Source organism: Myxine glutinosa, chromosome 7 (genome assembly GCF_964187855.1).
Source record: "Myxine glutinosa chromosome 7, kmMyxGlut1.1, whole genome shotgun sequence".
Lineage (NCBI taxonomy): Eukaryota > Metazoa > Chordata > Myxini > Myxiniformes > Myxinidae > Myxine > Myxine glutinosa.
Window position 1 is genome coordinate 130,412,994 of NC_136267.1, and position 16,469 is coordinate 130,429,462.

General features: G+C 42.0%; 1 protein-coding gene across 2 annotated transcripts in view; it reads left to right on the top strand.

Moving 5' to 3' along the window:
* SHMT2 (serine hydroxymethyltransferase 2) overlaps positions 1 to 16,469 on the top strand; it is a 112,987-nt gene that overhangs the window by 14,640 nt on the left and 81,878 nt on the right. For both annotated transcript variants that reach the window (XM_068123234.2, XM_068123233.2), the window contains exons 2-3: positions 8,820 to 8,984; positions 15,636 to 15,715. In XM_068123234.2, coding sequence (XP_067979335.1) covers positions 8,820 to 8,984; positions 15,636 to 15,715 — 245 coding nt within the window. The remainder of the gene's footprint in view (positions 1 to 8,819; positions 8,985 to 15,635; positions 15,716 to 16,469) is intronic.

Sequence of the window (16,469 nt, forward strand, 5' to 3'; positions counted from 1 at the left end):
TGGGGGCTGATGCAACGGGTTTTATAACCTCGCCCTCGAACCTGCTCGAGGTTTCTCTCTCCGCCCTCTCAAGCCAAACCCACTCATTCTTGGTTGGTCCATCGGGGCTGACTGACTCCTCCTCCTGATGACGATGGGCGGGCAACGCCCTTCTTCTCCGAGTTGGAGCACATGTAGAATGGCGGCGAATGCAGTTGGTAATGCAGTTGGCAATGCAGTTGGCAATGGAGGTTCTGGGGCCATCGAAAGGGGATCTATCTTATTTGATTTTGGTGCAACGTAAGATCAACTTGTGGAGACACAGCCTTAACTGATACACATAATAAAGAAATAACTATAGAGATGTTCTATGGTTTTCTACGTGCTTGTACATGGACTAGCTAAGGTGCAGTTATTTCAATTAACAGCCAATTAAAGGGAAATGTACACAGGAAATTTACTACTAAATTTACAAAGTGAAGGTTCTAAAAACCGTAATAATACATATATATATATATATATATATATATATATGTATATATATATATATATGTATATATATATATATATATATATATATGTATATATATATATATATATGTATATATATATATATGTATATATATATATATGTATATATATATATATATATGTATATATATATATGTATATATATATATATGTATATTAGGGTGGAGCTTTAAAAAATTTTAAAAACTAAATCTTTGTTTTTGAAAGTCTTACCCACTTAATCTGTTCCATATAATATAGAAACACTGTGTAAAACGTTTGAGCACTAAATTATTATGTGTAGGGGTAGCTCAAGGGCCTCAAAGATTATGAAAATTATAAAAATTCAACGAATTACGAGTATATCAGACTATATCTTAATTTATTTTAAACAACACACTTGAACACAGTATTTATTTTTGAACACGTTAATAGTGAATTCTTTGTTCAGTTTCTGACAGAGTTCATAGTATCAGTCTGACAATGTCCAGCAAACCCCAAATTTATTATTTTCATGGCATCCCGGACAGTGTATGTTTTCTGCTATCAGGGTACATTCTGCGATGGTCCTCGACAACTTGCAGCAGGAATTGCAGCTGAGTTTCATCGCGGGTTATCAACCCACTGTACTCCTGAATAAGTGCCACTCCACGTTCAGCGTAGTCATTGACAACTTTTAGAGAGTTGACTGTTTCTGCAGCCTGCTTGTAGTTGTCTCTGTCATCCCACAAGTCCGGATCAACCGCGAGAAATCCATCTGGAAGTTCCATCATTCGCAGAAGTTTCATTGACCTTGCTGTGATGAAATCTTCCAAGTTCTTGTCCTTGAATGAATCAAGAGCAACAGTGATTCGCTTGGAATGATCCTGATCTTGGTCTTCTTCATTCTTCATGGCACTCACCATCAGTCTCTTGGTTGACGAACTGACCCGACTGTCGAAGAAAGCCTAGCTAACAAGTTCCTGTGACAAGTACCACACGTGATTGGAAAACTTGCGTGATGTTGACTTTGAGATGGCTGGATGGATTGATGAGTATTCAAGCAGTGACTTCAGCAGCAGCAGGTCACTGTAAGGAGCACCTGATGCTTGAGGTGCAGAGATCCAGGCTGTCAGGTAGACACGTACTGTGAATACACACACATCACGTAATCCTCTCTTTTCTGCAGGAGTCAGTTTGAATTGAGCCTTGAACATCCAGATCTTGAGACAGTATATTACTTTGGACATCCAGCGGGCGTGGTGCATTGCTCCGGGTGACATGAATCGCACTCCTCTGGCAGGAGCAGCACCGAGAAAGACAATCACAAGTTCCAAGAATTCTTTATAATCATCTCTCGGCTGACTCTGTTCAAGATGCTTGTTGGCATAATCGATAGTGCCTTGCTTTATGTCTTCCACTAGACTTGCCACGTCATCAGCTGCAATCCCTGGTTCATACTTGGCCGTGTCTATGAATCCCCAGTATTCCTGGAAGCGTTTGAAGAGTGGAACCTCGGGAGAAGATTTGGCTCCCAATCCCATACACACTTGGAACACTGCACCAATTATCAATTCCATAATGTGATGCCTGCAAGCTAGTGACAAGAGCTCCTTCTCAAGCTTCTGCTCTAGGAGGACACAGGCACCAGCGATCCGACCAGTGTTTGAGCTGGTCGTGTCAAAACACATAGCTCGGATGCTGTCGGCTATGCCCCAGTCTTCAATGGCTCCAAAGACAGCAGCAGCCTGAGCCTCGCCTGTTCCAGATGGAAGCTTGGCAACTGTGAGTAGCTGAGAAACTCCTTTCCCTGAAACCAATACTGGCAGGCGATCAACCTTCTCTTTTCCAATTATATCAAGGATCAGTTTGCCATCCCAGTGAACAACAAGGGGAACGTTACCCTGAAACTCCACCTTTATATTTGCAGATCTCTGGACTCAGTGTTGTACTCTTTGTCGGCGAATTGAGTCTCTGTTTAGAGCAAGTTCATCAATGTTCTGTCCCAAGCTTTTGGCAGTTTCTGCTATAACAAAAACGGCTTTGCGGTCTGACACTTTTGTGCGATCTAGAGCGGCTGCGAGTTCTTCAGTAACGACAGTTTTTCGCCCCCTCTTTCTTTTTTGTGTCTGAAATGTGATGCCTCCAGCAGCTCCCTCACTTGCATTGTCCCCAGTTTCCATCTTTTCACTATCTTCTGCTGAGCTGTTTTCAGATTCAGAACCAGATGAAATCAGTTCAGCTGTAGAAGCTGCTAACTGTATCATTTGCTCCATTCACTGTCGCCTGGCAAGCATTTCCTCCTCTCTTTTGGACGCCGTTTTCTCCTTCGCAGCAAGCTTTACATCGACTCCAGCCAGCGACCCCCTTCTTCCCTTTTCTCACTGGGCTAACAAGAAATCCTTGTCTTCTTGTAATACTGACGTATTGGTCAGAGCATCAGCATGAGCGACATCAAAAAGGTCTTCAAGCCTGGAAACAAAAGCCGACTCTCTCGCGAGTTGAGTTGGTGACGTTCGCGCTTTGTTCTTTTTCAGAAGACGCCATTCTTCAAATGTCTGCTCAAGCTTGGTTTGGCAGTTTTGATGAGCTCTCATCGGGATTCTAGCTTTCTTCCAAAAGTTAGCTATTTCCGTGATGGTAACATCCGACGATTGTCTTACGGTCTCCTTCAGATCGAGATGGTGATGTAGGAAGAATCCAAGAGCCATACGCAATGATGGCAACTTGCTGCCACTTAATTCAGTCACAGAGTCGCCAAGGAGATACAACTTGGTTTGAGATCTTGTTGCTTTTTCCACAGATGACATTTTCAATCAGATATGAATCTGAAAGAAGTAGAACATAGCATTAAGAAATTAAGAATCAAGAAAATTCAAACAGTTCTATTAATAACTGAGCAGTGAGCACAATGCCTCAAGCAATTACACAAACATACTGCTGCAACAGTGTTGCAGCTGTTGCTTAGTCAGCATAGTCAGTCCATTGAGTCCAAACAGTAAACAAGTCTGAACATGTCTGGAATATAAATTCATGGAAAATTTGCATTATCAATTTATCAGAAAAACAATGGGATTCGGATGATTGGTTGGATAATAGATATGAACCAGTTGAACCACAATGATTATGCTTCTATAATCTGTGATAATATTATACCATGTTTATACACCCATTGTGTCTGTGATTCTCTGCAAAGCCTGTGATAACTTCGTTTTTATTTTCAAATAGTGTTCTGTGATACACCTATGTACAGTGTTTACTTTTAGATACTATGGTGATAAGCGTTCCCAGGTCAGCGCTACATCTCATTTTAGCATTTATTGTCTAGCAGACTCTAGCTCAACAAACATTTTACTCTTTTATTATAACAGATATTGTGTATGTACAATGTACATATTACTACTGTAATTATTTATTTAATGGAGCACAGAGTTTTATAACTTAAAGGTTTTATCTGTGTTCCCAGTAATTAATTTTACCACAATGATTGCATGTTGTGTGGATGATGATAGGAGAGAGTGTCAATTTACTTAGTAGTTAAAATTGGGTTCTTAATTTATCAACGGAATTAATCTATTATCAGTAGTATGCGAAATAAAAGGGCGGCCGCAGCTTTGGGGTATCAGAAACTTTACCATCATTGCACTACCCCTAAATATTGTTCAATTGTGCTCATAATTTGCCTGAATTTTTATTTCATATATAGGAACAAATTGAGAGGGTAAGAAGATCATATTTCAAAAGTTCAAAAATAAGCTCCACCCTGATGTATATATATATATATATATATATATATATATATATATATATATATATATATATATATATAATATATATATATCTGCTCTTTATTGCTGCACGAGTTGATGACGTTTCCTTCTCGCTGCACAAGGCCACGACGTTCTCGAACTTTGCATGAGGACATGACGTAGTCTTACTCTGCACGAGGCCACGGCCTACTCTTACTCTGCACGAGGCCACGACCTACTCTTACTCTGCACAAGGCCATGACGTACTCGTACTCTGCATGAGATCATGACGTGCGCTTTCTTCAAGTGTACTGGTTTTTACCTGCACGGTTCCTGATGCACTCACTCTGCCGAGTTCAGAACGCCTTTTGCCTGTTCATGTTTGTGCTGGGGATTGTCTTTGCCTGCTTGCGTTTGGGACTGCCATTTGCTGGCCTGGTGCTCGTTGGTGAGATCAAGACAAAGGTCGTCGCGAGGGGAAGCATCTGATAACATCGTGGTCATTTTTCTAACAGGATCCCGATGTTCGTTTTCCCCTCCCCCTCCCCCGTGAATGTGTCCTGGGCATCCTTGTTTGTCGTGTTTTGTTTGTAGCAATCATCATAAGGCATAGATTAAGCTAACTTTCTGCCTCTCGTCCCTTTTTCTTTCCTATCGATAAGTTGCACTGTAAATACTTGTAAATAAATCAAATCGTTAAAAGTTTATTTGGCTCTGTCCATGAATGTCCTTTCTTCCATTGGACCGCCATTGCTCGCACCCAGAGTAGCGATTGGCTGAAACAAAATTTACATCAGCCCAGCGTGTACCAACGGTTGTTCGGCCATCTAAATTTCCATCCAGGAACAAAAGAAAGTGGCACACCGCCGGAGGGTATGTTCCCCGATTGAAACCATCACGTGGTACAGGTAAGCAGTGTCAGACGATTGGACCCTGCTATCGCGTGGAGGTAGGTAGTGGACCCCACTACCTACCTCCGAGGGCCTTTCACTTACTCACCGCAGGCAGGTTGGTGGTCTCTGTCTTCTACCGACTCCTCTCCGGCCTTGCTCCCCCAGCTCTCTCTGTGCTCTGTCCCCCAAATATTCCTACAGGTCGCACAAGATCTGCCAGCAACCCTCTGATGGTTAAACTGCCGAAATCTCGGCTCTCTGCTCACCTTCACTCTTTCATTCCTCTTTTCTCCCGCCTCTGGAACAAACTCCCACACTCCCTTCAATCCCACTCCTCCCTCCAGGTCTTTAAAACAGCTGTTCACCACCATCTCTTATCTTCCCCCATCCAAAACCTTGATCTTTTCTACCCCCACTAATTCACCCCAGATCCACCTTGTTTGAAATTCCAACTTCTTTCCTGGAAGTCCTGGCAGTGTCCATATGTTTATACCTCTCCCACCCCCCCCCCCTTCACATGCCTCCCCCCCAAAGCCCTCTCCCTCCCACAGATCTCTCGATGTCTCCATGTCTCTCGGTCCCTGCTCTCAAATGTTGTGTTTGTGTCCTTCCCCCTCTCTCCCCATCTTGTCTACCGCTCCCGATGTTATTTGTTTTATGTGTCTGTTTGTCTTTCTGTGTGATTAATGTTCGCTCTTTCACGAGCCTCGATCTTGTATACAAAAAAAACAAACAAAAAAAAACAACCCCTGTCGTGGAAAAATGTGTACAAAAACAAGTCATGTTCACTCATTGAATACTTGTAAAATTTAATAACACTGGGAAAAATACTCATTCTGTTACAACAGAAATACATGGTATAATAAACTCGCATCCAAGCGAGTTGACAGGTCGACACAAGGACCCCAGGTCGACACGACTATTCTTCCCTGATCGCACCTTTTTGGCTTCATTTATTGCAAGTGAAGACAATGGAGAAGTTTGATTGAGTCCTCACAGTGGGAGGGGGTAGGAAGGAGGAGATCGAGGGACAAGGGATTCTGATAAGGAATTAGGAAGAGGTAGATCGGGGTTTGAGGAATTACTGATTAGGGAGTGGGGAGAGGTTTAGATCGGGGATGAGGGATTCTGATAAGGGGGTAGATCGGGGTTTGAGGAATTACTGGTTAGGGAGTAGGGAGTGGGGAGGGGTTTAGATCGGGGGATGAGGGATCCCTGATTAAACTGTTATCTTCTCAGTGGGTCGTTTGAACCAAAAGATAATTGTCTTTGTACAACGGCTTTCACAAACCTTATCCCCAATTAGTATTTACACAGAAATGGAAATGAATATCTTTTCATCACAAAGGCAATTCTTGAGTCAACCGGAGTCTGAGTTATCCTCTTAAATTCCTTTAAACACACATACACATACACACACACACACATATATATATATATATATATATATATATATATATATATATATATATATATATATATATATATATATTGTTACGGGACCGCGGCGAGGATGTTGTTTGCCGAGCGGATGGCCGCCGCGCCCGAACAGTTACCCCGACTAACCCGATTCCTGAACGTTGGCCGAATCGCGCCACAGATATTCAATGGGGAAAAGACTAAAACGAAGGATGTAAAGAAGAAAGAAAGACAAAGGGTAAGAAATACAAATATAATTTATTTACTATTTACACAATTGAAAGAAACCAAGGAAGAAGGAAGGATAAGAAAATAAAATACAGAAGAGGAAAGGTGACACAGTGAAAATTGCTAGCTTATCTATTACAGTCTTAATTAACCCAGGGACAGAACAAACAAAGACGGACTCACACGAATGGGGAATGGAGGCAGGAACGATTGGCTGGACCGGGAGGAAGGTTCAGCTCGGACCACAAGCTGGAAGGCTTGGCAGGGCGCACAGCAAGCCGGGCCTCGTCAGGCTGGGAGCGAGCAGGGTGACGTCGTGCACTTCTCTCAAGGCTTCCCCCGCGCTTCTCTCGCGCACTTGTGTTAATGGCTTCCCCCGCGCTTCTGTCGCACTTGTCTCAAGGCTTCCTTCTCGCTTCTGTCGCACTTGTCTCAAGGCTTCCTTCTCGCTTCTCTTCCCTCCTCGCGCACTTCTGTTCAAACGGCAATATATATACATATATTGTTACGGAATCCAGATGACAGCGCTCCCCTTACCAAGGGGTGTTAACCCCTTGTCCTGTATACTGGTCGTTGCTGATCCTAGGGGTATGACGTCACGCCCGGTCAGCGCTGAATAGGGTATTAGGCCTATCCGTCCTATGACCTAAGTACCAGCGCCTTCCGGTACGCAAGGAAATACTCCCGCCCGGACCACAGTGTGATTGATGATTTACGCCGAGTGAAGCGAACTGCGGAATCCGAGCCGTTAGCAATGACTAACCCGATTATAAAGCGTTGGCCGAAATCGCACCACAGGAACTCAATGGGGAAATCACGAAAGCGATCGGATGAGAAAGGAAACCAAAGGTAAGAAAGAACAGATATTTATTAACTACTATTTGCACAAACCAAAAGTTTAGGGGTGTTACACCAAAACAAGTGGGAATGTTGTAAGGATTAAGTGATTAGATTTTGGGGTCATAGGTCAAAGGTCAAAGTCTGTAACAGGTCTATAACTTGAGAACGGCTGAATTGATCCAATTCAAACTTAGTACAGGTATGAATAATGATGTAAATATTAGAATTTGGGAAAGACTTATGAGAATTTGGGGTCAAGAGGTCAAAGGCCAAAGTCTGCAATGTACTATATAAGAGAGCTGTTGGTGTGTGTGTGTGTGTGTGTCTGTGTCTGTGTCGCCATTTCTCTCAGAGATGGCTGAACGGATCTTCGCCAAATTTGCAGAGGTTCATCAGTGAGTGCCTTGGTGTTTTGATCAAAAAAAAAATTTTTGAAAAAAAAAAAGTTCGTTTTTTTATTTATTTAAAAAAAATCGGTCTATGGTGCCTAAACATTTTTGATTAATGACAGTTATATACAAGTATACATTCGCATAAATAAATACAAATCAATCACCAGACATTTGAAAACAAATAATCAAACAATTCCGGAAGCGGTTGAAGTTGGTTGTAAGGCTTCTTCTTCTTCCTGAACGTCATCAAACTTAACTCAGAAACGTGATGAACGGCACATTCAGCAGCATATATTCAACGAAAAGGTAAAATGATGATTTAACATTTGTGATGGATTCTGATTTGGATGTAATTGCTTTTCCATTATATTTGCCCTCATTTCACATATGTTAATGTTTCTTTTTCACTTGAGCAATGCCGGGTAGTACGTCTATAACTTGAGAACGGCTGAAGTTATCCAATTTGAACTTGGTGCACATATGTATGATTATGTAAAGCTTAACTGTTTAGATTTTGGGGTCCCGAGGTCAAAGGTCAGAGGTCATGTCAGGTAAAATGTGATAAGTTGTGAACAGCTAAAGGGATTTGAATTAAAACTTGGTACAGGTATGTATAATGATGTAAAGATGAAATTATTAATTTTTGGGGTGAGGAGGTCAAAGGTCAGAGGTCATGTCAGGTAAAAATGTGATAACTTGAGAACAGCTGTATGGATTTAAAGCAAACTTGGTACAAGTATTATATTTATGTATTAATGCGTGTGGACGCATATCGGTTGAGGTCGTGACGTCGAAGAGTGTCGTTCTAGTTGTTTATCTTTTTGTTTCAGTCTGTGAAAGAATGCTTCAGTTGGGTCGGATTGACCAAGAGCTGGCGCACTGGAGCAGTTTGGACAGGCCAGCAGAGCCTGGCTGAGAGTGACGATGAAATATGGCAACTGTTGAAGAGGGAGAAAGACCGGCAGTGCCGAGGCCTAGAGCTTATTGCCTCTGAAGTAAGTAACATGACACACTATATGTGTGTGTAAGCCTGGTCAGCTTGATCAGGAACACGGTGATCTGTGTCCACATTTGCATGCAAGAATCTCATTAAGACAAATGGATTAGTTTCATTGATTGCCATTTAACTTGACTGGCAAATCACTATCTATTTGATATACAACAACAACAACAACATGCATTTTAAGGCCATTTTCCCTGCTAGAGCGGGGGTTAGCCTTGCGGTCCCCATGACAATCTTCTCCATTTTGCCCTATTTTCTGCATCTCTCCTTGTTAACCCCCTTGCCCGCATTTCTTCTTCCACCATCTTTAGCCAAGTCTTTCTCGGTCTTCCCCGTCCTCTACTTCCTTCTACATTAATTTCCGTCACTCTTCTCAACCCTGGTGTTGGGCTAGCGGCTAGGGTGCCGGCTTAGGATCCTAGGATCCTGGGTTCGAATCCCGGTCGATTGCTGAATTAACGCCAGGGGGGTTGACTCAGCCTGTCATCCTTCTGAGGTTGGCTAATTGAGTACCAGTTCACTGGTAATTCCCTGTTTGTCGTTAAAGGCGGCAAAAAGGGTTGGCGTCAGGAAGGGCATCCGGCCGTAAAACATTGCTTCAAAAAGGGGACCAAAAAAAACAACAACAACCACGGTGCCCGAAAAAGGCCAACCCCCGCTTGCGGGGAAAAATGGCCTCTAAAGGTGGTTACTCTTCTCAACCAGTCACTTTCATCCTTCCTCAACACATGACCAAACCATCTCAACCTGTTCCTCTTCACAGCATCAATCACAGGCAATATTCCCATCATCTTTCGCAATTCATCATTTGTCTTCCTCTCTCTCAACGATACTCTGCACATCCATAGAACCATTCGCATTTCCACCCTTTCCAGCCTTCGTTGCTGCTCTACGTTCATTACCCATGTCTTGCTCCCATAAATCATAACACTTCTCACACATGCAGCATACACCTTTCCCTTCAGCTTCAGGGACACTCTCCTCCTCATCAGCACGCCACTCAGTTCCCGAAACTTCTTCCATGCACATCTCACTCGAGCAACCGTTGCCGAGTCTAATCCGCCTTCTCCATTCAGCATGTCTCCGAGGTAGTAAAATGTTTTCACACCTTCCAGCTTCACGCCGTCTCCAAGATCCAACTCAACATTTCTTCCATCTGCAGCTCCCTCTGTGCACACCTTACATTTGAATGTAGCTGCCACACTGGTAAATGACCCTCTCAGACCACTACATTTTTGATGAAGCCACTCAGCGCACATTGTACATTGAATGGAGTTCACTCCGACACCCTTCCTGCACACAGCACACGGCCACTTCCCAGTTCTTTCCACCTCACCACATGCTTTACCACTTGCCATCACCTTCGTCTTTCCGATATTCACCTTCAGACCTTTTGTCTCCATACATTCCTTCCACTTGTTCATCTTTTCCTTCAGTCCATCCATATTTGATATAAATGTGCATATTTAAAAATAAAATTGTCCAATACCATGATTTATTCCTCATTGGACAAGGCCAACCTGCATTCAGTTCCATGTCCACACAACCAATAAATAACCATGAGGCAGACATTATTATGCTGTCTCTGTAGGTGGTGTAGTAATTGTTAAATTTCCTTCATGGGAGTACATGTGACACATTCTCAAGTCAACATAATTGCTTTAGGGTCGATGTCATTCGGGCATGATTGAAAGCATGTTCGACCAGCCTGGGGTGCCGTGTGGATGTATCGGCGGCCTGGCTTCAGACATGGCATGCAGTGAAAAGTAGAGCATTTGGAATCACAGTGCCGGCATGCAATCGCAGAAATGGCACAATGCTTATGGATGAGCTCATTAATATACTTCATGCAGGACAAGAATATATCCCCACCAGAATGTGTATTTGTTGGATTGTATTCCAAACACGCAATGTGCCACAGTGGAGTTGCCCATTCACGTCATTTGGGTTATGCGCTTCAAATATTTGTTTGATGTACTTTGAAAGTTTATGTCGGTTGAGAAGACCCTTGCATCATAATGTAACACATTGTACAGTACGTACATGCAGTTTGTAATATAGTGAATATTCGCAGGCATATACTTTGTCATGCCAAACTTTAAAAAAAGAGACCACTTTCTGTGTGTATGACACTACTGTATTCAGATGTCTGATACATCTGTGTGCTATGCACCCCCAAAAGCCATAATTAATACTTTTTTGTACTAGCACAGAAGGAAGGGCGATATGGAACAAATTGTGTTATAGTATATATTTACTGTGTACTGTTTATCCCTGGTGTTGGCTTGGCGGTTAGGGTGCCGGCTTGGGATCCTAGGATCCTGGGTTCGAATCCCGGTCGATCGCTGAATTAACGCCAGGGGGGTTGACTCAGCCTGTCATCCTTCCGAGGTCGGCAAATTGAGTAACCAGCTTTCTGGGATGAATGATCCCGGTGTGTACCCCGGTTTAGAATAGGTACACCGTATCCCTGCGCATCGTAAGAGCGTGACCAATGGTTGGCGTCAGGAAGGGCATCCGGCCATAAAAACATTGCCTCAAACAGGGAACCATGATTGTCATGGGGCCCGCAAGGCTAACCCCTGCTCTAGCGGGGAAAATGGCCTTTAAAAAACGATCATTCATTCATTCATTCATTCATTCACTGTGTACTGTTTGTCGAGGCGAGTTGGTTATTCTGAAATCGAGTAGAGCAAAAAGGTGATGTGTTTTAGTTCGCCTTTAAGTCGTAAGGAAAGATCACCAAGAGTTCAGGAGATTTCTGGTTATTTCTGGAAATAGAATAATCTAGAAATTTAGTAGTTTGTAGAGTGAGGGGCATTCGTGAATGGTCTCTCCAAGTACTGTATATAAATGGTAAAGTACAGTTGAGAACGGTAGAAGAAGAGTCAGTCTTCAGCTGTGCACATAGTGCCGGATTGCTGTGTTTACCACTTGTGCTTTACTGTGATATAAAAACGAGTGTGGAGGGCACCTGCCTGCCAGTTTGGTCATTGCTCGATTACAGAGCCTTTGGGTTTTGTGACAGTGGACTCATTTGAAAATCTTTGATGAGGAACAGGGTGAGACTGAGATTTCCATTTACCAGACCAGCACCTATTCCGTCAAAGGAGAAAGTGACACAACTGCTGTCTGGGATGGGGATACTTTACGGCAAAATCTGGAGTTGAATTCTCTTCATCCTGCCCTCAGATTCACTACGGAATTGGAACGCTCTGGTTGCTTACCCTTTTTGGACACCATGGTAGAGAGATCTGCATCATCATTTACTACGTCTATCTGCAGGAAGTCCACTTTCACTGGCCAGCATACTCATTGGGACTCATTTAGTTCAATGATACACAAGATTGGTTTGATCAATGTACTGGTGCGAGAGCTAAGAGGATATGTTCCAACTCCAAGATTCAGACTGAGGTGGACAAGATTGTTTGCATCCTCAGTGAGAATGGATACCCTGAGCATATATCAGGAGGTTCATGCACAAATTCCTCAGTTCTACAGATGAACCGAAGATTGGTCTTAAAAAGTGCCCGGTCTACATCAAGATTCCTTGGAAAGGGAAGATGTCGCAAAGATATGAGGAACAAATCAAAAGATATTTTAAATATATTGTTGCGGTTTTGGGAAACCGCTGAGAAGTAATGGCAACCACCATACAGGTCCCTTAGAATAGTTAATTCATAGCAGACCATTATCTTCGTCTATTCCCCTTATATGGGTTATTACCCTGCGATCGCGAAGCGAAAAGCGTAGTTCAGCAATCGTCTGCGTACGTGTGCCGTGTCTGCATTTTATTCATTATACAAAAAAAAGAAGAAAAAAAAAAAGTTAATTTTCTCGGCAACCGTTGGTCTGATTGACATGAAATTTTACCGTAGGACCGCCTCTGCCTGCAGATTTGTTTTGCTCATAATAATGACGTCATAGGTCACGTGGTACGGACGCCATCTTGGAAAAACGTTACACCTCTATCTCCCAAACCCTTCAATGGAAAAATTGAAACATGGCTCATTGTGAAGTACACCCCATGGGGAATAAGATATGTTAATGATGACGTCATAATGCAAGTACAACGCTTGATCTGATCAGTATTAAAAAAAAATTCCGCTACAACTGTTAGTCCGATGAACACGACATTTTCAGAATATGAGCGGCTCCTCCTGTATAATTGTTCTAATGATAATTATGACGTCATTGGTCACGTGGTACAGGCGCCATCTTGGAAAATCGAAAAAGGTTGCACCTCTAAATCTCCGAAACCACTCCATGGAAAAAATTTAAATATGGCTCAATGTCAAGCACTCCCCTTGGGGAATAAGATATGTTAATGATAATGTCATTAGTACCGTAATAATGACGTCATAATTCGGCAAGTACAACACTTGATTCGATCCGTTTGAAGTTTGTTTGTTTTTTCTCTGCAATTCTTGGACCGATTGACACGAAATTTTCACCATAGGAGCGCCTCGTCCTGTAGAATATTTTAATGATAATTATGCCGTCATAGTTCAGCCGTAAAGGCGCCATCTTGCAAAAACCGCAAAACTTTGCCCCTCTATATCTCTGACTCCGCTCCATGGAAAAAATTGAAACATGGCTCATTGTCAACTACTCCTCATGGGGAATAAGATATGTTAATGATGTCATCGGTGCCTTCATTAAAATTCATTTTCTTGGCAACCATTGGTCCGATTGGCACGAAACTTTGCCATAGGACTGCCTCTATAATTTTTTTCTTCATAATTATGGCTGCATAGGTCACGTGGTACGGACGCCATCTTGAAAAAACCAGCAAATATGATCCCGACGTTCGTTTTCCCCTCCCCCTCCCCCGTGAATGTGTCCTGGGCATCCTTGTTTGTCGTGTTTTGTTTGCAGCAATCATCATAAGGCATAGATTAAGCTATGTTTCTGCCTCTTGTCCCTTTTTCTTTCCTACCGATAAGTAGCACTGTACATAGTTGTAAATAAATCAAATCATTAAACATTTCCATTCCAGCTGTCTGCGAATGTCCTTTCTTTCATTGGTCCGTCATTGCTCGCACCCAGAATAGCGATCGGCCGTAACAAAATTAGTATCAGCCCGACGGGTACCAGTGGTTGCAAGGCCGTTCAAATTTCCATCCAGAAACAAAAGTGGGATACCGCCGGAGGGTACGTTCCCTGAATGGAACCGTCACGTGTTACAGGTAAGCGGTGTCAGACGATTGGACCCTGCTATTGTGCGACAGACCAATTGGCGTTCGTTTTGCTGATTTGCAACCTGCCAAAGTACAAAGTTATTAGTGCGCGGCAGCCTCATGTCTGGTAAGTTTGGGACGGAATGGAGGCTAACCACCTCGTAGTAGACCCCAACCCTGGGCCGTAACTATATATATATATATATATATATATATATATATATATATATATATATATATATATATATATATATATATATATGTATGTATATGCATATTAGTGAGGTATGCTTACACATTATGTAAGCAATAACAAACCGTGCTTTGTATAAAAAACCACCTTTAGAGGCCATTTTTTCCCCGCAAGCGGGGGTTGGCCTTTTTCGGGAACTGTGGTTGTTGTTGTTTTTCGGTTCCCTTTTTGAAGCAATGTTTTACGGCCGGATGCCCTTCCTGACGCCAACCCTTTTTGCCGCCTTTAACGACAAGCAGGGAATTACCAGTGAACTGGTACTCAATTTGCCGACCTCGGAAGGATGACAGGCTGAGTCAACCCCCCTGGCGTTAATTCAGCGATTGACCGGGATTCGAACCCAGGATCCTAGGATCCTAAGCCGGCACCCTAGCCGCTAGCCCAACACCAGGGTACATAATAGTCGATACATAATACATAGAAGCTTTATGTCTGTAGACAAGCATCAATGAACTGCTGCTGGATATGAACTTGGATTTTTTCAAATTTATTTTACGGATGCGTTTATGGTTTCAAAGTAAATTTTCATTGAGATTTTTATTTCATTGTTAACAGTTGTAGAAATTAGAAGTTCCTCATACCAGATATCGATTCAGGGTTTGTTTACGTAAAGTTTCATTTACGGATGCTTTTTGTTTTTTTTCATTTACAGACATTATTGTCATGTTTATTTCACAGTTTGCATTTATATAAATAACAATTTTCAAATGCTCGATATTGATTGAGGTTTTTTTTTTTGGTTTTTTTTCAACATTAATTTTTATTTACGGAGGTTTTGCGATGGTTCTGTGATTTCTCTTCTCTTGGTATACCGGCTTCAATGTCCATCGGCACGCCAAATTTCAGCTTTCTACAAGACCCAGAAGGTACCGCACATTAATATCAGTCAGTCATTGGTAAGAAATATATATATATATATATATATATATATATATATATATATATATATATATATATATATATATATATATATATATATATATATATATATATATATATATATAATATATATATATACACTATGTATGACAAGATGCTACCATGTCTTTTAGGAATGAGACTGGTTGGAGAGTTGTCTTGAAATTAGCAAAATGATACATATCTTGAAATGATGCTCACCTTAATCACCTTGATGAATGAACACCATTACAGTGTTAAGTAAAGCTATGTATTTTATCATATTTGATTGCAACCTTGGTGTTTGTTTCAGAACTTTTGCAGCAAAGCAGGTCTGGAGGCACTTGGTTCCTGTTTGAACAACAAGTACTCTGAGGGTTATAAAGGCAAAAGGTAAATTTTTGTAACAAAAATAAACAACTAATGGATAGGTCGACTTTCGATGTAACACTCCAGTTATTAGTCCCCTACCGGTGTACACCGGAGGGGACTATAGGTTTGCACGCCGTCCGTCCGTCAGTCTGTCAGTCCGTCAGTCTGTCAGTCCGTCACGCAAAGAACAGTTTTCCGGACCTTTTTTCTAAACTCTTAATGCTAATGATTTCAAACTTGGCACATGGTTTCCTCATGATAAGATACAGATCAAGTTCGACGTTTCGATCACTTCACGACGTTTCGATCATTTTTGACAAAGTTATGGCACTTTGAACTTTGGGAATTCTGATGATCCTTAACTCGGTGCCATTTTAAGTTTTAATTTCCTTTAAAAACCAATTTCTCTGCAGTAATAGGACCGATTGAGATAAAATTTTCACCGTAGGGGGGACTCGGTCTGTAGAATATTTTAATGGTAATTATGACGTCACAGGTCACGTGGTTCGGCCGCCATATTGTTTTTCGTGAAAACACGAAAACCCCTTTTTCTCTGCAACGGCTGAACAGATCAAGGCCAAACTTTGCAGGCATAATCGCATACCCATGACGAACAAAAAAGTCAGCGAGCATGACGTCATGCGTCACATGGTTTCAGAGTTTTGACGTTTTTAAGCATGAACCTTTAAAACTGAGCTCCTCCCTCATTTTTGATCCAATCGAGGGGAAACTTCACACATCTGTTCAGCATATCAATCTACTAAAATGTCCTTTT